The sequence below is a fragment of the Salmo salar genome, chromosome ssa22 (genome assembly GCF_905237065.1).
Source record: "Salmo salar chromosome ssa22, Ssal_v3.1, whole genome shotgun sequence".
In the NCBI taxonomy this organism is placed as follows: domain Eukaryota; kingdom Metazoa; phylum Chordata; class Actinopteri; order Salmoniformes; family Salmonidae; genus Salmo; species Salmo salar.
Window position 1 is genome coordinate 35,126,986 of NC_059463.1, and position 21,864 is coordinate 35,148,849.

The 21,864-nt window shown below is 41.8% G+C and overlaps 2 protein-coding genes across 3 annotated transcripts; both read left to right on the forward strand.

The window, feature by feature from the left end:
• The first annotated feature begins 2,554 nt into the window (after nt 1–2,554).
• Nucleotides 2,555–6,531, forward strand: LOC106583349 (protein canopy homolog 2). Of its 2 annotated transcripts, none has more exons than XM_014167442.2 (6): nt 2,555–2,860; nt 3,152–3,257; nt 3,407–3,522; nt 5,027–5,224; nt 5,512–5,608; nt 5,777–6,531. In XM_014167442.2, the coding sequence occupies exons 2-6, from the start codon at nt 3,152–3,154 to the stop codon at nt 5,818–5,820; spliced, it is 561 nt and encodes a 186-aa protein (XP_014022917.1). In that variant the 5' UTR covers nt 2,555–2,860; the 3' UTR covers nt 5,821–6,531. The 2 variants fall into 2 exon arrangements, with proteins under 2 accessions (XP_014022917.1, XP_045561681.1); XM_045705725.1 differs by having other exon boundaries at nt 2,793–2,943.
• Nucleotides 6,532–7,040: 509 nt separating this feature from the next.
• On the forward strand, nt 7,041–19,537 carry LOC106583348 (citrate synthase, mitochondrial). The gene is made up of 11 exons (XM_014167440.2): nt 7,041–7,274; nt 8,815–8,862; nt 9,014–9,121; nt 9,244–9,309; nt 11,415–11,546; nt 11,879–12,067; nt 12,295–12,494; nt 12,666–12,795; nt 17,010–17,111; nt 17,342–17,551; nt 17,887–19,537. The coding sequence occupies exons 1-11, from the start codon at nt 7,221–7,223 to the stop codon at nt 18,058–18,060; spliced, it is 1,413 nt and encodes a 470-aa protein (XP_014022915.1). The 5' UTR covers nt 7,041–7,220; the 3' UTR covers nt 18,061–19,537.
• Nucleotides 19,538–21,864: the final 2,327 nt, after the last annotated feature.

The window sequence follows — 21,864 nt, forward strand, 5'->3', positions numbered from 1 at the left end:
TTTCAGGTTGGATATTTTATGGATATTTGTGCATTCAAACCTCAATAGCTTTCAAAACACTTGAGCTACAGACTCCAAATATTTTCACGATATGGACATTAATTCGCTTTGCAAAGCTAATAAACATGTGGAAATGTGAGCAGCATTTTGCATTCCTAGTTGAATTAGTTAAGGAGCGTAAACAAAGTACAAACTTTTTTTTATATTTGAATTTCAATAGCTCCTTGGTCATGTGACCTACTGACTTCAAACAAGGTTCAGAATGTTCACTCAGTGGGCCTAAACATTGCAAACTCTTTAGTTTTCATCTCACATGATTTACATGAATTTTTCCAACTTTCTCATTCAAATGCAGGGGTGGCAGCGTAGCCTAGTGGTTAGAGTGTTGGACTAGTAACCAAAAGCTTGCAAGTTCAAATCCCCTAGCTGACAAGGTACAAATCTGTCATTTTGCTCCTGAACAAGGCAGTTAACCCACTGTTTCTAGGCCGTCATTGAAAATAATAATTTGTTCTTAACTGACATGCCTAGTTAAATAAAGGTAAAGTAAAAAAAATAGCTCCTTGGTCATGTGACCTACTGACTTCAAACAAGGTTCAGAATTTACACTCAGTGGGCCTACACATTGCACACCCTTTAATTTGTCAATTTTCATCTCATACAATTTTACATACATTTTCAATGTTTTCAATGTTTCTAATTTCAATAGCTCCTTGTTTATGTGACCTACTAACTTCAAACAAGGTTCAGAATGTCCACTGGTTACCCTTCTATATTGCACACCCTTTAGTTTGTCCATTTTCATCTCACATGACTTTATATAAGCGTTATAGATAACTTTATATAATCGGATTTTAAAATAACAAGCCTGTGCTTTTTGCCATTTTCTTTAATAAAAACGTAGGCCTATGGCATACCCTCTCATAACCCCTCAATTGGAGTCTTGGTTTTAACTTAACACAGAGGTAGGCTATTTAAAGAGTGCACGGTGGAGGAATTGAGATACATCTATGACTATAGATATAGGAAGAAATAGGCCCCAAAACAAAGCCATCCTTGTTAGTAAAGTCTAATTAAAATGAAGATTTTGCCTAATTTCAGCACCATGTGCTTTCCATTTCTGATTGCTTGTGCCACGGCTGCTGTTTCAAGTTTCAGCACCACAATGTAAATTACTGGAATCTGGTTTATTGTGAGGTCAATAACTAGGATAAATACATCATGGGCAAGAAACATTGTTTTTAATAAAATCAATTATAGTAGTAGCAAGCTATCAAATTTGACCTCAGGTCCTCCTCCTCATCAAACTGAACAGAACATAGGCTATAGGCTAGTCTGCGCGCATTTTTTTGGACAGACTAATCCAAAAAATCGGAAGAAGCCTTTGCCTCTCCTCCTGAACTGCCACCTGTATACTTACACAGCACAGCGATTGGTTAGGCAGCACACAAAATTGTTTTTGATCAGCAGGAGCAGCGCAGGCCGGGCTCAGGGTTGGAATATCCATTGCAGTGTGTAATGCAGTCTTGTTTTATTTACACCATTCCAGCAACTAACTTAGAAATATAACTTTGCTCTGTGATTCTCCTATCATGCACTTCACGGCCTATAGGCTGGGCTATGGTTAATTTGATTGAGACCATACTCAAATAGCATATAGGCGCACTTGATATTGCACGCCCAAAGAAGAATCAGATAGGGGCGGCATCAGGCACACATCGATATTTAGCATAATAAGCAATTTATTCTAAAACACTGACAAATATGGAAATTTCATCAATTACAAATTATATGAAATCTCCTCTGGACTAGATTTCAAAAATACTAAACCTTCCCCTTGACTGAAATTGAAAAAGAATGACCCTCTCCCATTTTCTTCCAGGTACCCATTATGTAAATGTAGATTAATTCCTTGCTCAGCAGGTTATGCGAATTAACGTAACTGGTTAGGAGAAGGGTTAGGGTTAGCAAAAAAATATATATACTTTTAACAATTTCACAAAATCTGTACATTTTTACATTTTAGTAATTTAGCAGACGCTCTTATCCAGAGCGACTTACAGTAGTGAATGTAGTGAATGCTCCGGCGCCATCTTCAGGTTGACCAACTAATAATTACTATCTTATCATGCCAAATACACTGAAAAGGCACAGTTACGTGTTATAATACTCAAAATGGTATGCATATAATGCACAGTGTAAAAGCTCCCTTCTAACCGAAATGCACGTTTCAAACACACTGCAGTAATAACCAAACAAAACCATGTGCACTTGTTTACTAAAGGAATGATGCGTCACACCTAGAATGAGAACAGCTCGAGAGGCAACCTTTCGTACAAATCCACCGTGTGACTTATTTACCGACCTATGTCTGTCCCTGTTTTGCTTCTCTTATACCATGTCGGAGGGTATATCCATGGTCTGTGGACGGTTCTGGTCAGTGGACGGTTCTGAGAATAAATGCATTGTTTGCATCACCGAGCGGTGTGTATCCCGACTAGACATTACCAGTTTAGCGTTCTAAACGCAAACTGGCGAAACGAAAGACAGCCGTGGACCATTGCACATTAGCGATTAGAATGCAATACACTTACTATTCTAAATAAAACGTATGTTTCCCTGACTGTGATGCGTATGACTTTTTACATTAAAGACCGGTGGATATTTGCCATGAAATCGAAGTATGTTTCCTCTGATTAAATTTGGTTTGGTTCCTAAGTGTCTCTGGCATAAACTTGGACACCTCTTGGTAGCGTCCCTGCCGTTGCCAACGTCACCAGTTTTTACCGAATCCGATTGAACAGCGTGGAATTAACATTTCCAAATCGTTGTAGCGGTGGCTGAAATTAACGAACAACAGGTAATTACTGATCATTAAATGTTGAATTTTGTCTTTACTACACGTCAGAGACGGTTCAGCACAGTAGTATGCACGAATGGACAGTGAGTGTGATTTACCATTCATTTATTTTGATTTACATTAGCTAGCTATAGTCCCTGAACTTGAAAAAAGAACTGTTCCCGAACAATTCTGCTGAATGTTATGACAACTCATTGAGAAATTACTTGCATGTCTCTATAATATTGGTAAAATGATCTGTTTCTGTATATTTGCTATGTTTTTTTCCCCATGCTCTCTAATTTTGCTTAGATGAAGATGTGGCATTCCTTACAATCACTTGCTCTGTGTGTGCTACTTGCTCTCCTTGTAAACCACTGCCAAGGAACCAGGCAGGGCCAGGATCTCAAATGTGGAGGTAAGTCTTTGGATTTCTACCATTTTACAACACTAGATTCTGTTTAATCTCATAATTTGATCCCAACCCCCTTATGTTCTACATTGTGCATCCACTTTTGGTCAGCATACCTTCGTTAAACTACCTAACATTTCGCTGTTGTCAATCAGCGTGTAGGGCCATGGTGGATGAGATGGAGTGGGCAATATCTCAGGTGGATCCTAACAAAATGATCCAGACCGGGTCCTTTAGAATCAAACCAGATGGTAGCCAGTCTATTAGAGAGGTAGGTGTACCTGAGGGCTACTGGCTCCTTCATTGGCCTTATTTTACACATTCAATGTTATTTATTTGTAGGCTGGGATTCTACAGCATTGTTTTTAAAACATACACTGCTCAAAAAATAAAGGGAACACTTAAACAACACAATGTAACTCCAAGTCAATCACACTTCTGTGAAATCAAACTGTCCACTTAGGAAGCAACACTGATTGACAATAAATTTCACATGCTGTTGTGCAAATGGAATAGACAACAGGTGGAAATTATAGGCAATTAGCAAGACACCCCCAATAAAGGAGTGGTTCTGCAGGTGGGGACCACAGACCACTTCTCAGTTCCTATGCTTCCTGGCTGATGTTTTGGTCACTTTTGAATGCTGGCGGTGCTTTCACTCTAGTGGTAGCATGAGATGGAGTCTACAACCCACACAAGTGGCTCAGGTAGTGCAGCTCATCCAGGATGGCACATCAATGCGAGCTGTGGCAAGAAGGTTTGCTGTGTCTGTCAGCGTAGTGTCCAGAGCATGGAGGCGCTACCAGGAGACAGGCCAGTACATCAGGAGACGTGGAGGAGGCCGTAGGAGGGCAACAACCCAGCAGCAGGACCGCTACCTCCGCCTTTGTGCAAGGAGGAGCAGGAGAAGCACTGCCAGAGCCCTGCAAAATGACCTCCAGCAGGCCACAAATGTGCATGTGTCTGCTCAAACGGTCAGAAACAGACTCCATGAGGGTGGTATGAGGGCCCGACGTCCACAGGTGGGGGTTGTGCTTACAGCCCAACACCGTGCAGGACGTTTGGCATTTGCCAGAGAACACCAAGATTGGCAAATTCGCCACTGGCGCCCTGTGCTCTTCACAGATGAAAGCAGGTTCACACTGAGCACATGTGACAGACGTGACAGAGTCTGGAGACGCCGTGGAGAACATTCTGCTGCCTGCAACATCCTCCAGCATGACCGGTTTGGCGGTGGGTCAGTCATGGTGTGGGGTGGCATTTCTTTGGGGGGCCGCACAGCCCTCCATGTGCTCGCCAGAGGTAGCCTGACTGCCATTAGGTACCGAGATGAGATCCTCAGATCCCTCAGGAGACCATCCGCCACCTCATCAGGAGCATGCCCAGGCGTTGTAGGGAGGTCATACAGGCACGTGGAGGCCACACACACTACTGAGCCTCATTTTGACTTGTTTTAAGGACATTACATCAAAGTTGGATCAGCCTGTAGTGTGGTTTTCCACTTTAATTTTGAGTGTGACTCCAAATCCAGACCTCCATGGGTTGATAAATTGGATTTCCATTGATTATTTGTGTGATTTTTGTTGTCAGCACATTCAACTATGTAAAGAAAAAAGTATTTAATAAGATTATTTCATTCAGTCAGATCTAGGATGTTATTTTAGTGTTCCCTTTATTTTTTTGAGCAGTGTAGTAATGTGTGGTCACAGTGTTAACTATTATAGGGGTATCATCTTTCTCTCTTGTTGAGCTCACCAACATTGTGTTCCCCCCAGGTTCCTCTCGCCCGCTCTGAGGGTAACCTCCTGGAGCTAATGGAGGAGGTATGTGAGAGGATGAAGGATTACGGGGAACGCTTGGACCCCACCACCAACAGGGAGACCTATGAGAGGGTCGCGTCTCGGAACGGCAAACCCATGGACCTCTCAGAGGCTAAACTGGATTCCAGAGTCACATCCAGCCTGAAATTTGCTGTGGGTAGCCATTTTGTTTTAATTTTCACATGGTAGGGACTAGGGATGATGACACGCTATAGCTAATCAGTGTGACATTCTAGAACCTCTAATGTAGTGAATGATAATGACTAGAGTTGACTGCATCTTTGAAACTTTCACACAAACATACCAATGCAGTGGAAACTTTCCACATCCATATGTTTGTACTGTAGGTTGAAGCCAGTGGCTCCAAGCTCCTGCATCTCACTGAAATGTGTCCCCCACTACATCTTATTTAACCATTGTCTTCTCTGTCTTACCTGTAGTGTGAGACCATCGTTGAACAATATGAAGACGAGATCATCGAATTCTTTGCCCATGAAACAGACAATGTGAAAGACAAACTCTGCAGCAAGAGAACAGGTATACCACCATCTTACTTGATCCAATACATTATATTGACCACCAGAGACTACATGTACTGCTATTGGGGATACACCTCTTACAAAATTGTGTTTGGAATGACTCATTGTAATTCAATGTGAAAAATCAATACCAAAATGTAACTCGTTGATGGTTTTTCCTCTGCAGACCTTTGCGACCATGCTCTGCAAATCCCTCATGATGAGCTATGATTCCATCCTGCAGTTCACGCAGCTCAGCTTTATACACAACTACCTTCCATCGCATTAGTGGGGCTGCAGACTATTCAGAGCAGCTCCAGCACCAGGTGATTACTGTCTGTAATACAGGAATTGTGGGGGGGTTGAAGATTGTAGAACTCGACACACTAGCTCGATCTGCTCTATTAATCACAAGATGCAAGGTATAACTTATTGGGCAACTACAGTTAAGAAAACTCATGACAACAACTATATTCTCACACATTTGTGCTTTTGTGCCTCAATTTAAATTGTCCTTATGCAGGTGTGTATGATGTGGGTAGAACTCTTGTAATGTGTATATTACTGCAATGAATTCAAATCAAGTGTATTGGTCGCATACACATATTTAGAAGATGTAATTGCGGGTGCTATTTATAGTTATTTCTAACAGACGGTTGTAGAAATGGGGGCAAAAATGGTATCACTGGATGATTTCAGGAGTTTAAATGTTCTCAAGCTTACTCTTGAAGCAGATGGTGAATCAAATTCTGTAACAATAGTTAGATTGTTCAACATGGTTGCTGTGCTTGTTGCTTTGATTAATTGTATCCTGTGAATGAATGAAATGTTTGATTTATACTTTCTCTAGCAACTCCCATTCCTCTTCTATTTTGTGTATTCATCTTTTGTCATGGTCATCTGTTTTTCATACTTTGATGGAAATATATTTCTACAACAATCTGGAGTTGTTTTTAGTGTTGCATTACACACAGTGGGTTTGTATTAAGACATGAATAATAACTAATCAGACAAACTTTTTGGGCGACCCGACAATTCACATAAATGTGAGGTATAGAGCTGTCATTGTAAGCGAAAGCAAGTCTCCAAGAAGCAGTAAATCTGGTCTGCTATTTCCATGCCTCCCTGTTTTTAAGTTTAGGTTTTTGTGTCCGATACTTTCGGTTTTGTACACCAGCTGGCTATGGAAGAGATATTTCAAAGCTGTTTAGCTGGTACAATGATTCTCTACACTATACTTGGGGCCTATAGTTTGTTTTGTGACAAACTGAAATGAGGCAATTAGAATTTTACCAACCGGGAAATGGCGGAGCAATTTCTTAATGTATCTTTAAGTCATTGTGTTTTATAACATTTTAATGTTACACTTACAAGCTCATGTCGTTGATCACACTTTCGGCAATTTAATTTAAAATTCTTGGCGCTAGATTCAGTCAGACACCCACCCACAGGCAGATTATGGCTATGTACGTCACCCATACCATGCCTTTTCCCAGCCAATCTCCTATGTTGGCCTGTTCCTCTCTCAACCTTCACCAACCATCAAACTCGGGAGGGGCACCTTCAACGAGGTCCTGGGGATTTTTACCAGCACAGTCAGAATTGACCAACACAAACTCGTCACATTCACCATGTCCCTACTGTCCGCCTACAGGTTTACCCCGAAGCTCTTAAATTCAACGAAGGTGAGACCGATAAACGATATGGGCGCTGCATTGTCCCTCCCCATGCCATAACGTTAGCTAGCATGCTAAAACTTTGGTTAGCCACTTGTCAATAAGAACAAACATGAAGTTAGAATTTAGCTATCTAACTATTAAGACTGTAGGCCTTAGCTAAGTGATGTGTAGATAATTAAGCAGCTAACGTTAGAAGTTCACATTCAGGTAGCCAAATCCAACTAACGTTATGTTTCACTAGTTAGCCAGCTAACGTTAAGCTATGTACCGTAGACTAAACTATGAAGCTAGCCAGCTAAACGATGTAGTTAGCACGGTAATGTGTACAGTAGCTACCATCTTTGATAACATGAATTAGCTAAATGTCTAGGCTTGAGATTCGTTGCTACCTAGCGAACTAGCACACTATAGTTGGCTAGTTCGCCCCCTACCTCCAGTTTTAGTTTGTAATGACAATCTGGGATAATTATAAAAAACAAAGACATCTAGCTAGATGATACTGTATCGTACTTATGTGGGCCTTAACTGCTTTGATATTGTGCTAAGGACTCAGAGTTGATTAAATCAGATACTGACTGTCCAACGTCAGTTGCTTGTACACTACTGTAGGTTTTAGGCAAATACTAGTAACCAACTATAAAGTAGGTTACCATATCTTGCAATGCAGCTTCATTCCCACAATGTTACTCACAACAGGAGGCAAATTACAGTCTTTCGTTGGCTCTAACTCTTCTGGAAAAGGCATCTCTTGCATGCAAAGCAAAAGAGGAATAGCCATGTTTGATTAGCTGGAACACATAGCTAGCAGCACATAACGTTAGAATAGTTGCTACCAAACCTTTCTAATATTTCTTGATTGTGTGAAGGCATCTTGTTTCCAGTTGGGCAAAACTTTATTATTCTGTCAATCCAAGGTCAGATCTCTGTACATTCTGATTTGAGGTAAAAAAATAAAATTGGTTGTGTCCTTATGGCCTTAAAACACTTAGAACATGGATGATCTTTAGACACAGTGCTGTGAGCAATGCTTTGACTGAATCAGTTAGAATACATAAATGCATTGGCATATGTAGGCCTATTTGCCACGGCACACGTCTATCGTTCAGCAATTTTCTGTTTGTTATCCTTTGTCATGGAACGCACACTTCAGTGATTAGGTAGGCTAGGTCATCATTAGGGGCACAGGTTACGGTAGGTCGTTGTTAGTGATACAGGCTAGGTCATGGTTAGGGATGCAGCCTAGGTCATGTTTAGGGATGCAGCCTAGGTCATGTTTAGGGATGCAGCCTAGGTCATGGTTAGGGATGCAGCCTAGGTCATGGTTAGGGATGCAGTCTAGGTCATGGTTAGGGATGCAGTCTAGGTCATTGTTAGGGATGCAGTCTAGGTCATTGTTGGGGATACTTTGCAGTGCATTGTGGCTTGCTGATGTTTTAAAGTGAGGACTAATGCCCCTCTGATTATTGAAACTTGAAACTTTCTCTGATGACTGCCTGTCTGTGATACATGTCGGAGATTCAACCTGTTTTGACTGATTGCCTCTCAGAGCACAGCATGTCTCTTCGCCGCTTCCAGAAATGCCACTACATCAACAGTAAGTACTCTGACTGGACCTCCTTAATTTTTCAATTTGATTTACACACATATGCGTTTTACCTAGCTGTGATGTTTTGAACTGAGTGGCCCTCATAAATGGGTTGTCTTTCTAACTGTGACGCATTGTATTTTTGTCTGTGCCGTTGCAGAACCTGAGAGATGTGCTTTCGGATCTCGTCCCTAAAGAACAGAGTAGGATTAAGAATTTCAAAACGCAGTATGGCAAGACCAACATCGGCTCAATCACTGTGGATATGGTACATTCAGTTCAACTGTCATTTGTAAACATTCTACATTATAGACATACCCCTTTCAGTGCCAGTTGTAGTGTGAATATGGTAGATGTTGATGTTATGTGTGTGTGTCCTTGTCTTTACAGATCTACGGTGGGATGAGAGGTATGAAGGGCCTGGTGTATGAGACCTCAGTGCTGGATGCAGATGAGGTGAGTTGGTCTGTGCAGTGGAAGCCCCTGGACAGAGAACTGAATGCAAGCTCAGTATCAGGTAGGGGGATAGATTGGGAATTTTAGCCATTTTCAGTTGCTTGTTGGTATCTTAGATTGTTTATACTTAGGGGGGTAGGCAACTAGATTCAGCTGTAGGCTGATTTTTGTTTGATTGGATGGTCGGTGGGCCGGAACACAATTATAATCATTTGCACACTGCAAATTGATGACAACTAAGCCAAAATAATTTCATACCTTGATTACATTGAGACACGATCACATAAGTAACTTTTTTAGAATTTGTGTGAATACTTGGGAACAGATTTCCAATATTAAACACATTTTTTGATGAATTCTTAGTGATATTAGGATTTTTTTATTAACCAAAAACGAACAAAAAAATGACCTGTTGCCAACCCCTGGCCTAGATGACACATACAATTGAGGCATGCCCTTTAGTGATTCATTTCCCGTGGCTGAGCTGAAGAGAATTGTTTTGAAAGAGAATGATTTCCACACTTGATTAGTACTCCCCTGAGGGAGATGGCAGAATGCGAATTAATTGGATAGTACTAAATGAAATGTAACTAAATAAAGCTAGACAACTAGCTACTTAAACAGTGACTTGACCTTAAGTCCCACCATACTCATCAGCTTACATTAGCTGAGAATTAGGAAGGTGATATTTTGCAGGCATTTCAGCACCACTTATGGATATTGGCTTAAAAGTCATAAGACAAGTCATGTGACATAGGGCCTATGGGTTATGTAAAGTCAATGTGGGGTCAAAGGTATTTGAATAAAACAGACTGAGTGAAGTTTTTGGTAGTTGCATCCCTATATATTAATGTATTAATGCATGCAAATGCACCCAGTGTATATATATGTCATTGAGGCACAATACATTTTCTTTATTTCGTCATAAATTATGTATGTTTTAATCTGATATACACACACAGTTGAAGTTGGAAGTTTAGATACACCTAAGCCAAATACATTTAAACTCAGTTTTGCACAATTCCTGACTTTTAATCCTAGTAAAAATTCCCTGTCTTAGGTCAGTTAGGATCACCACTTTATTTTAAGAATGTGAAATGTCAGAATAATAGAGAGAATTATTTATTTCAGCTTTTATTTCTTTCATCACATTCTCAGTGGGTCAGAAGTTTACATACACTCAATTAGTATTTGGTAGCATTGCCTTTAAATTGTTTAACTTGGGTCAAATGTTTCGGGTAGGCTTCCACAAGCTTCCCACAATAAGTTGGGTGAATTTTGGCCCATTCCTCCTGACAGAGCTGGTGTAACTGAGTCAAGTTTGTAGGCCTCCTTGCTCGCACACGTTTTTTCAGTTCTGCCCACAAATTTTCTATAGGATTGAGGTCAGGGCTTTGTGATAGCCATTCCAATACCTTGACTTTGTTGTCCTTAAGCCTTTTTTCCACAACTTTGGAAGTATGCTTAGGGTCATTGTCCATTTGGAAGACCCATTTGCGACCAAGCTTTAACTTCCTGACTGATGTCTTGAGATGTTGCTTCAATATATCCACATAATGTTCATTTCCTCATGATGCCATCTATTTTGTGAGGTGCAACTGTCAATCCTGCAGCAAAGCACCCCCACAACATGATGCTGCCACCCCCGTGCTTCATGGTTGGGATCGGCTTGCAAGCCTCCCCCTTTTTCCTCCAAACATAACGATGGTCATTATGGCCGAACGGTTCTATTTTTGTTTCATCAGACCAGAGGACATTTCTCCAAAAAGTATGATATTTGTCCCCATGTGCAGTTGCAAACCGTAGTCTGGCTTTTTTATGGCGGTTTTGGAGCAGTGGCTTCTTCCTTGCTGAGCGGCCTTTCAGGTTATGTCGATATAGGACTCGTTTTACTGTGGATATAGATACTTTTGTAGGAATATGGGACCAAATACTAATATTTGGACTACTTGGATACATAAGTGCTGTCATTTCTAAACTGTTAAACATATGTATGAAAATGATGGGTATAGAGCCCACCCCCCACACAAAGACATGCTTAACATTTTACAAATACATATGGAGGGGAGTGTAGATATCACTTTTTTTTTTAATATGTTTTTTAGGGAATTCGTTTCCGTGGCTACAGCATTCCGGAGTGCCAGCAGCTGTTGCCCAAGGCTCCAGGAGGTGCCGAGCCCCTGCCTGAAGGTCTGTTCTGGCTGCTGGTGACAGGCCAGGTGCCCACAGAGGAACAGGTGAGTGTTAGCTAGGTAATTCATTATGGAGAGAGAGTATGGCACAGCAGCTTAAATGTTGTTACAACAACCCTACAGATCACATTATGTATATATTCAATAAAAAAGGTTGACCTGTATACCATAAACCACAACATAAAGCTTAACCACAGACAATAGCTCTTGATCTCATCTCTGGGAGGAGGTTTGCTTCCATTTTGGTTTAGTGACGGACTATGTTTTGCATACAAAACTATATTCAGAGGCCCTGTGTGATTGTAAGGGCTTAATACATTACATTTGGTGTGCATAGCTTGACCAATGAACCTATTCTGTGTATTGTCTGTCCCCAGGTGAACTGGCTGTCCAAGGAGTGGGCCAAGCGTGCAGCTCTTCCCTCCCACGTGGTCACCATGCTGGATAACTTCCCCACCAACCTCCACCCCATGTCTCAGTTCAGCTCCGCCATCACAGCTCTGAACAGTGAGAGTAGCTTCGCCCGGGCCTACTCCGAGGGAGTCAACAAGGCCATGTACTGGGAGGTGAGCTCAGGAAACATACCCTAAAGAATGTTGAACAGTGCACGCTGTTGTGGGAAACCATGTTGTTCAATAGGACAAACCTTTGTGAAATGTAGCAAAATGTCAATGCGCCACAGTTATAAGAAGTCAAGATGGTGGAATCTGAACAAATGTGTTAACTGATCTGTTGAAAGAGTGCCGCCTTTTCTGGTTACACTATTGACATGAAAATTATTCTCTTCTCTCAGTTTGTCTATGAAGACTCCATGGATCTGATCGCTAAACTGCCATGCGTTGCGGCCAAGATTTACCGCAACCTTTACCGCGAGGGCAGCAGCATCGGCGCCATCGACTCCAGTCTGGACTGGTCCCACAACTTCACCAACATGCTGGGCTACAGCGATGCCACGTTCACTGAGCTCATGCGCCTGTACCTCACCATCCACAGGTCAGTTTTATAGAGTGCTACTTCATTCATAATCATTTTTTCTAAGTTTATCATCCATTAGTCTCTACCGTGGTAACTTTAGGGTGTGCATATTCAGATCCTGCTCTGTCATTGCACAATGCAGCTATGTGGCTTATCACTCATTCACTCCCCTTTTTTCCTTTGCTATAGTGACCATGAGGGTGGTAATGTGAGTGCCCACACCAGCCACTTAGTGGGCAGTGCCCTGTCTGACCCCTACCTGTCCTTCAGCGCAGCTATGAACGGATTGGCTGGACCCCTTCATGGACTGGCTAACCAGGTGTGTATGGATGCTAATGTCAAAGTTAACATGTGTGTAAATACACTGAAAACTGAGTGTACAAAACATTAGGAACACCTTCCTAATACTGAATTGCACCCCCTTTTGCCCTCAGAACGGCCTGAATTTGTCGCGGAATGGACTCTACAAGGTGTCGAAAGCATTCCACAGGGATGCTGGCCCATGTTGACTCCAATGCTTCCCACAGTTGTCAAATTGTCTGGATTCTTCATGCACACGGAAAACTATTGAGCGTGAAAAACAGCACGTTGCAGATCTTGACACACTCAAACTGGTGTGCCTGGGACCTATTGCCATACCCCCTATAAAGGCACTTACATTTTTTGTCTTGCCCATTCACCCTTGGAATGGCACACATACACAATCCATGTCTCAATGCTTAAAAATCCTTCTTTAACCTTTCTCCTCTCCTTCATATACACTGATGGAAGTGGATTTAATAATTAAGGGATCATAGCGTTCACCTGGTCAGTCAGTCATGGAAAGAGCAGGTGTTCCTAATGTTTTGTACACTCGGTACACACAGAGTACCAGTCAAAAGTTTGGAAACACCTACTCATTCCAAGGTTTTTCTTTATTTTGACTATTTTCTACATTGTAGAATAATAGTGAAGACATCAATACTATGAAATAACATATATGGAATCATGTAGTAACCAAAACATATTTTATGAGGGTCTTCAAAGTAGCCACCCTTTGCCTTGATGACAGCATTGTACACTCTTGGCATTCTCTCGACCAGCTTCATGATGTAGTCACCTGTAATGCATTTACATTTACAGGTGTGCCTTCTTAAAAGTTCATTTGTGAAATTTATTTTCTCCTTAATGCGTTTGAGCCAATCAGTTGTGTTGTGAAAAGGTAGGGTATACAGAACATAGCCCTATTTGGTAAAATAGGAAGTCCATAAGCAAAGAGAAATGACAGTCCATTACTTTAATGCGGAAATTTAAAAACTTTGAAAGTTTCTTCAAGTGCAGTCGCAAAAACCATCAAGCGCTATGACGAAATTGGCTCTCCTGAGGACTGCCACAGAAAAGGAAGACCCACAGTTACCTCTGCTGCAGAGGATAGATCACTAGAGTTACCAGCCTCAGAAATTCCACCTCAAAGAAGATACATCTCAACAAATGCGGATGATCTCCGCATTTGTTGTTCCCACCGTGAAGCATGGAGGAGGAGGTGTAATGGTGTGGGGGTGCTTTGCTGGTGACAATGTCAGTGATTTATTTGGAATTCAAGGCACACAACCTCTTGGCGCATGAACCGCTAGCGGGACACCTACGACAACATCTGGTGAAATTGCAGAGTGCGAAATTCAAAATACAAAAATCATAATATTAAACATTCATGAAAATACAAGTGTCATACATCATTTAAAAGCTTAACTTCTTGTTAATCCAACCGCGTTGTCAGATTTCAAAGGCTTTACGGCGAAAGCATACTATGCGATTATCTGAGGACAGCGCCCCACACAAACTTTTTCAACCAGCACAGGTGTCACAAAATCACAAATAGCAATGAAATAAATCACTTACCTTTTGAAGATCTTCCTCTGTTTGCAATCCCAAGGGTCCCAGCTACACAATGAATGGTCGTTTTGTTCAATAAAGTCCTTCTTTATATCCAAAAAGGGCATTCTAGTTAACCTCAACAAATTGTTATCTAAAGAGATTTAACCATGCTTTCTGAAGCACCTCCCACAAGTTGGATTGGCTTGATGGGCACTTCTTACGTATTATACAGTCAAGCTGCTCCCACAACAGCTCAATAGGGTTGAGATCCGGTGACTGTGCTGGCCACTCCATTATAGACAGAATACCAGCTGACTGTTTCTTCCCTAAATAGTTATTGCATAGTTTGGAGCAGTGCTTTGGGTCATTGTCCTGTTGTAGGAGGAAATTGGCTTCTTTGGGCTAGGCGTCCCATCAGCGGGACACCTGTCGACAACTTCCGGTGAAATTGGAGGGCGCGCAATTCAAATAAATAATTCTAAAAATTATGGATATTAAACATTTAGGTACATACAAGTGTCTTATCTGTTAAAAGCTTAGTCTTGTTCATCTAACTGCATTGTCCGATTTACAACAGGCTTTAAGGCGAAAGCATGCCATGCGATTGTTTGAGGACGGCTCCCCACATCAAAATATTTTTCAACCAGCACAGGCTTCATAAAATCACAAATAGTGATTTAAATATTCACTTTTTGAAAATCTTCCTCTGATTGGCAATTCAAAGGGTCCCAGCTACAACATGCATGGTCATTTTGTTAGATAAAATCCTTCTTTATATCCCAAAAAGTCAGTTTAGTTGGTGCCATTGATTTCAGTAATCCACTTGTTCAACATGCAGAGAAAGGAATCCAAAAAGCTACCGCTAAACTTTTAAAACAAGTCAAAATAAGTTTATTTAATCCTCAGGGACCCTAAAATGTAATCAAACTATAACATTTCATACGGAAAGATGTTCAATAGAAAAGCAAAATAGGTAGGTGCGTGTCTTCTTTGTCACACACACACAGACTGATTTCCAACTCTGATTCCCAGTACCAAAACTCTGCCTTGTTTGGGAAGAAACAAGCCTGAAACCTTGAACAAAGACTGTTGAAATCTAGTGGAAGCCATAGGAATTGCAATCTGGGAGTTGGAATTGCATATGACCCAAAGCTTTACATTGTAAGAGCATGGGTGCAATTTTTTTCTGGTTGGTTTTTCTCCTACCATATCAATTGTGTTATAGTCTCATACATTATTTTTACAAACTTCAAAGTGTTTTCTATCCAATGGTACCAATTATATGCATATCCTGGCTCCTGGGCCTGAGTAACAGGCAGTTTAATTTGGGCACGTCAGTCAGACAGGAAGTGGAGAAAAATAGACCCTAGCCTGAAGAAGTTTTAAGCGCCGTCGACAGGGTATGGCATGCCTTTGCAAAATGGAGTGATAGCCTTCCTTCTTCAAGATCCCCTTTATCCTGTACAAATCTCCCACTTTACCACCACCAAAGCACCCCCAGAACATCACATTGCCTCCACTATGCTTGACAGATGGCGTCAAGCACTCCTCTAGCTCTTTTCATTTTTTTTGTGTCTCACGAATGTTCTTATTTGTGATCACCTCAAACTCTGTCCATAACACTTTTTTCCAATCTTCCTCTGTCCAGTGTCTGTGGTATTTTGCCCATCTTAATCATTTATTTTATTGGCCAGTCTGAGAAGGCTTTTCTTTGCAACTCTGCCTAAAAGGCCAGCATCCCGGAGTCGCCTCTTCACTGTTGACGTTGAGACTGGTGTTTTGCGGGTACTATTTAATGAAGCTGCCGGTTGAGGACTTGTGAGGCGTCTGTTTCTCAAACTAGATCTCTAATGTACTTGTCCTCTTGCTCAGTTGTGCACCGGGGCTTCCCACTCCTCTTTCTATTCTGGTTAGAGCCAGTTTGCGCTGTTCTGTGAAGGGAGTAGTACAAGCGTTGTACGAGATCTTCAGTTTCTTGGCAATTTCTCGCATGGAATAGCCTTCATTTCTCAGAACAATAATAGACTGATGAGTTTCAGAAGAAAGGTCTTTGTTTCTGGCCATTTTGAGCCTTTACTCGAACTCACAAATGCTGATGCTCCAGATACTCAACTAGTCCTAAGGCGGCCAGTTTTATTGCTTCTTTAATCAGAACAACAGTTGTCAGCTATGCTAACATAATTGCAAAAGGGTTTTCTAATGATCAATTAGCCTTTTAAAATGATAAACTTGGATTAGCCAACACAACGTGCCAATTGGAACACAGGAGTGATGGTTGCTGATAATTGGCCTCTGTACACCTATGTAGATATTCCATTAAATCAGCCATTTCCAGCTACAATTGTCGTTTACAACATCTACACTGTATTTCTGATCAATTAGATGTTATTTTAATAGCCAAAAAATGCTTTTCTTTCAAAAACAAGGACATTTCTAAGTGACTCCAAATGTTTGAATGGTTGTTTGTTTGTGTGTATTAATATGTATGTGTGCTATTTAGCAGACACCTTTATCCAAAGGTATTATCTGTTTTCATTCAAAGCAAGGCTTTAACATAATGGAGAGAGAGGATGACTATGGAACTATAATAAGCTCAGTAGTGAAAATGGAGAATGAGAGCACTGATTTGTTTTGGTTGGAGTGAGCCCCTGACTTACCTCTGACCTATGCCCCTTGTAGGAGGTGCTGGTATGGTTGACGGCCCTGCAGAAGGAAATGGGAGGAGAGGTGTCTGACGAGGCCATGAGAGACTACATCTGGAACACCCTCAAGTCTGGAAGGGTAAGTGGTCTGGACCGGAGGGCATGCCAAGTTGGGTCAATGAGGTGGAGGAGTCAAGGTCAGGAAACCCAAAGGAAACTTTTCCATCTACCTAAAATTGTAGTGAACAGGTGTACAAAAGAAAGGATGCATTTACATTTTCATTTGAGGAATAAGCTGCTAGGGGAATGATATGTAAACCTCAAAGATATTCATCCTACCTTTTTGACCTTCGGTTTGCGTTCTCTCAGGTGGTTCCAGGTTACGGCCATGCCGTCCTGAGGAAGACAGACCCCAGGTACACCTGCCAACAGGAGTTTGCCTTCAAGCACCTGCCCGATGACCCCATGTTCAAACTGGTGCACCAACTCTACAAGATCGTGCCCAACGTGCTGCTGGAGCAGGGCAAGGCCAAGAACCCCTGGCCCAATGTGGACGCCCACAGTGGAGTGCTGCTGCAGGTGAGTGGTGGGGTTAGAGGAGGATGGAGCCAACTATTGCAGTACACTTTCAACTGATTGGGAGGGACACTGCATGAAGGTTACAAGAAAGGCCTCCATCTCTTGAAGGGATAAAGGAAAATGTAAAGGTATAATTTGAGCTTCTTTTCATAGTTTGTTCCATCTTAGTGAACTGTCAGTGAGACAAAAAAAAAGTCTAGGCGCTCTTCTACTCTACTTGAGCTGTCCCTTATCTTCCTGCAAAGCCCTTATATATCACACAATTGGGAGCGCAATAATTAAATACCTTATGTGCAATTAACCCTCCATCCCCTCCCTCTCTCCTGTCCTAACAGTACTATGGGATGACAGAGATGAACTACTACACGGTGCTGTTCGGCGTGTCCCGAGCCCTGGGGGTGCTGGCCCAGCTGATCTGGAGCCGAGCCCTGGGCTTCCCCCTGGAGCGCCCCAAATCCATGAGCACGGACGGACTTATGAACCTGGTGGGGGCCAACAAATCCGGGTAAAGATGAATTATCGAAGGAGGAGGATGAGGACAAAGAATAACAAAAGGGGGGCGGAATAGGGGAGTTGGATGCAAAATATATAGTACACTTATGAAAACATTAAAGGGCCTTTGCTGGATTTAGCCGGTTCAAGTCAGTGACACAAAGGTTATATTTGTCCTTTCGTTGAGCCATGGTAGTTGTCTTGAGATATTGAAGATGACTTGGTTTTGTAAAAAAATCATGTCCATTTTTTGGTTCTAAAATGTGGGGCACTCGCATTGTCTGACGGAATTATCCAAAATACCAAAACAAAAGACAACACTCCATGGCAAGCAAGGTCCTTCTGTAATATAACCACTCTAATCTGGCCTAGCAGGTTAGAATATGTACAGTGCAAATGACCAGGGTCGGTAGATTAGTAATAGGGTACTGCTGCCCCTTTCATCACTGGCTGACGTCACACCGCTATCAATTAAGGCAGAGTTCACTTATTACACCTCTACCTCTTTCTGGCAGTATTCCCCATGGCACCTCTGGTAATCAGAATACTCTGCAGGTTGCTTTGTACAGTGCTTCACAAATGGCTTTATCTGTTCTCTTGGGAAGGGAGGTTGTTTTGAAAAGTGATAGACAATATTTTCTATCAGATTCGGGTGGGGGGGGAAGAGTGTGAGAATACATCTTTTAGACTTTTTCTTCAAGACCTGAGGGCAACCTTAAAACATCAATTGAACTCAATCAATTCTCTTTTTATCAGCAAAATTCATGTAATTGAAGAGATGGCTAGCATTGACTAATGGCACACTTGACCCGTTAAATCAATGTACTTTTAGAATTTTTTGTAAATGTTTGCTTTAGAACGTTTGCTGGTTTTACTACGTCCAACTGAAATGTCTCATGTTGCTTATGAAGCAAGCACACATCTGAAACACCATACGAAATCATCTAATGGTTGCGTTAAACTGGATTGTTAAGATACATATTTGCTTGGTTTAGTTTTAAGGTTGCCCTCCGGTCTAGTGGTGGGGGGGCCTTATGTGTTTGTAATAGTCTGTTTCAATGCAGACCTTATCCAATACACTCCAATTGGGCACAGTGGGCCCAACACCACCCCCTGGGTATTAATTTAATTTGTTTTCAAACAGCCCCCTACACTGTCTTTTCCCAGCTGATTCCTTCCCACATAGTATATATGTATTTTAGGTTTTACAAGTTTGTTCTGATCCTGTTTTAATGAAACCTCAGGTTATTCTGGTTTAAAGAGAAATACATCTGATGTGAAATCATTGCAAAGTGAAGGAGGAATTTGAACTTGAATGTAGCAGAGTGGGATTGTACAGTGGATGTGGGAGAGAAAATGGAAAACGAAACAAAGTCCAATAAATGTTTTTATTAGCAATTACTCTTTCGAATACTCCGATTGTGGTGTTTATGTAACTGCAACAACTCATTTTTTCCTACAATAGATATCCACAATAAACTGCCTATCACAACATTTATGGGGATGTGGTTGTTTCACATTCCTTAGCTGAATGTATTTCTAGAAGGTGCATTGGATAAGAGTGTCAGCTAAATGACTACACAGTCATGTGTGGTCATAATGGGGTATCACAGAGCAGAGCCTCATGTTATTCAGTGCAGGCTGTGTATAGCACATTCTGTATATGTGTTGGCTGGCTGGAGTATTCTGAGGACATCTCAGTTATTAATAGTGTTCCAGACATTTCTCCACAGCACTCAAGTTTCTGCTTCCCTTTGGCCTAATCAAGATTTCATGCGCCTATAGTACAGAGACTCTGGATTCTTCTGAAGTACAAATAAACAACAGATAAATGTGCTTTGGTCAGGAAATACAAAATATAAAATCGCTATGTGTAGCAACTGTGGGTACAAATGGGCTCACGAGGTGCCCTAACAATGATGGGGGCTGACTATATCGATGTTATTTCTCCTAATTTACCAATCACCACTGTGACATACAACCCTGTTAACTAAATGTCCTGATATTTACAAAAATACGGCAACAGTTGTACTGTAGTAGAATATTGACTTTGGTTTTAAAGAGCCTAAAATACATAATGCATAAAGGGAAGCACTGACTAGTTGTAATGGCTGACAGGACCTTAGGAGCCCTGATTCCCACTAACAGTCACCACCTATATTAACCCTTAACGTTAGCCACCAAAATAAACATTTAATGCAAATCAGGGAAACGTTATAGGACTGTAATAAAGAAATCTCCCCTGCAATCTTTTAAATGTGAGGTAATAAGAATTTTCAGAATTTTACATGTAAACGAATATCAAATACCTCCATAATACTACATTGAACAAAAATAAAACGCAACAATTTCTAAGATTTTACTGAGTTACAGTTCATAAGGAAATTAATAAATTAGGCCCTAATCTATGGATTTCACATGACTGGGAATACAGATATGCATCTGTTCAGATGCCTTAAAAAAAAAAAGAATAGGGGCGTGGATCACAAAACCAGTCAGTATCTGGTGTGACCTCAATTTTTGCCTCATGCAGCGCGAGTCACATCTCCTTCGCATAGGGTTGATCAGGCTGTTAATTGTCGCCTGTGGAATGTTGTCCCACTCTTCCAATGGCTGTGCGAAGTTGCTGGATATTGGCGGGAACTGGAACAAGCTGTCGATCCAGAGCATCCCAAATATGAGGCGATGGCGGCGGATGATTGGCAAGACAATGGGCCTCAGGATCTCATCAAGGTATCTCTGTGCATTCAAATTGCCATTGATAAAATGCAATTGTGCTTGTTGTCCGTAGCTTATGCCTGTGCCCGTACCATAACCCCACCGCCATCATGGGGCACTCCGTTTACAATGTTGACATCAGCAAACCGCTCACCCACACGACATGTGGTCTGCCCGGTACAGTTGAAACCGGGGTTCATCCGTAAAGAGCACACTTCTCCAGCATGCCAGTTGCCATCTAAGTTGAGCATTTGCCCATGAAGTCGGTTACGACGCCGAACTGCAGTCAGGTCAAGACCCTTGGTGAGGACGACGAGCACGCAGATGAGCTTCCCTGATATGGTTTCTGACAGTTTGTGCAGAAGTTCTTCGGTTGTGCAAACCCACAGTTTCATCAGCTGGCTGGGTGGCTGGTCTCAAACGATTTCGCAGGTGAAGAAGCCGGATGTGGTAGTCCTGGGCTGATGTGGTTACACGTGGTCTGCGGTTATGAGGCTGGTTGGACGTACTGCCAAATTCTCAAACTGTTGGAGGTGGTTTCTGGTTGTCCTTCTGGAAGGTTCTCCCATCCCCACGGAGGAACTCTGGAACTCTATCAGAGTGACCATCGGGTTCCTGGTCACCTCCCTGACCAAGGTCCTCTTCTCCCGATTGCTCAGTTTGGCCGGGCGGCCAGCTCTAGGAATAGTCTTGGTGGATTCAAACTTCTTCCATTTAAGAATAATGGAGGCCACTGTGTTCTTGGGGACCTTCAATGCTGCAGACATTTTTTGGTACCCTTCCCCAGATCTGTCCCTCGACACAATCCTGTCTCGGAGCTCGACATACAATTCCTTCGACTTCATGGCTTGGTTTTTGCTCTGACATGCACTGTCAACTGTGGGACCTTATATAGACAGCTGTGTGCCTTTACAAATCACGTCTAATCAGTTGAATTTACCACAGGTCAATCAAGTTGTAAAAATATCTCAAGGATGATCGATAGAAACAGGATGCACCTGAACTCAGTTTCCAATCTCATAGCAAAGGGTCTGAATACTTATTTACGTAAGGTATTCGTTTATTTATAATACATGATCAATTATAAATTGAGTAAATTGGGG

What these genes read in the sequence shown, in the direction of transcription:
- LOC106583349 (XM_045705725.1), top strand. An exon ending in CATCCAGCCTGAAATTTGCT is followed by an intron (nt 5,225 to 5,511) that starts GTGGGTAGCCAT and finishes TCTTACCTGTAG; the next exon opens with TGTGAGACCATCGTTGAACA. An exon ending in ACTCTGCAGCAAGAGAACAG is followed by an intron (nt 5,609 to 5,776) that starts GTATACCACCAT and finishes TTTCCTCTGCAG; the next exon opens with ACCTTTGCGACCATGCTCTG.
- LOC106583348 (XM_014167440.2), top strand. Translation starts at nt 7,221, where the DNA reads ATGTCCCTACTGTCCGCCTACAGGTTTACCCCGAAGCTCTTAAATTCA. An exon ending in ACAAGGCCATGTACTGGGAG is followed by an intron (nt 12,068 to 12,294) that starts GTGAGCTCAGGA and finishes CTCTTCTCTCAG; the next exon opens with TTTGTCTATGAAGACTCCAT. An exon ending in ACACCCTCAAGTCTGGAAGG is followed by an intron (nt 17,112 to 17,341) that starts GTAAGTGGTCTG and finishes GCGTTCTCTCAG; the next exon opens with GTGGTTCCAGGTTACGGCCA.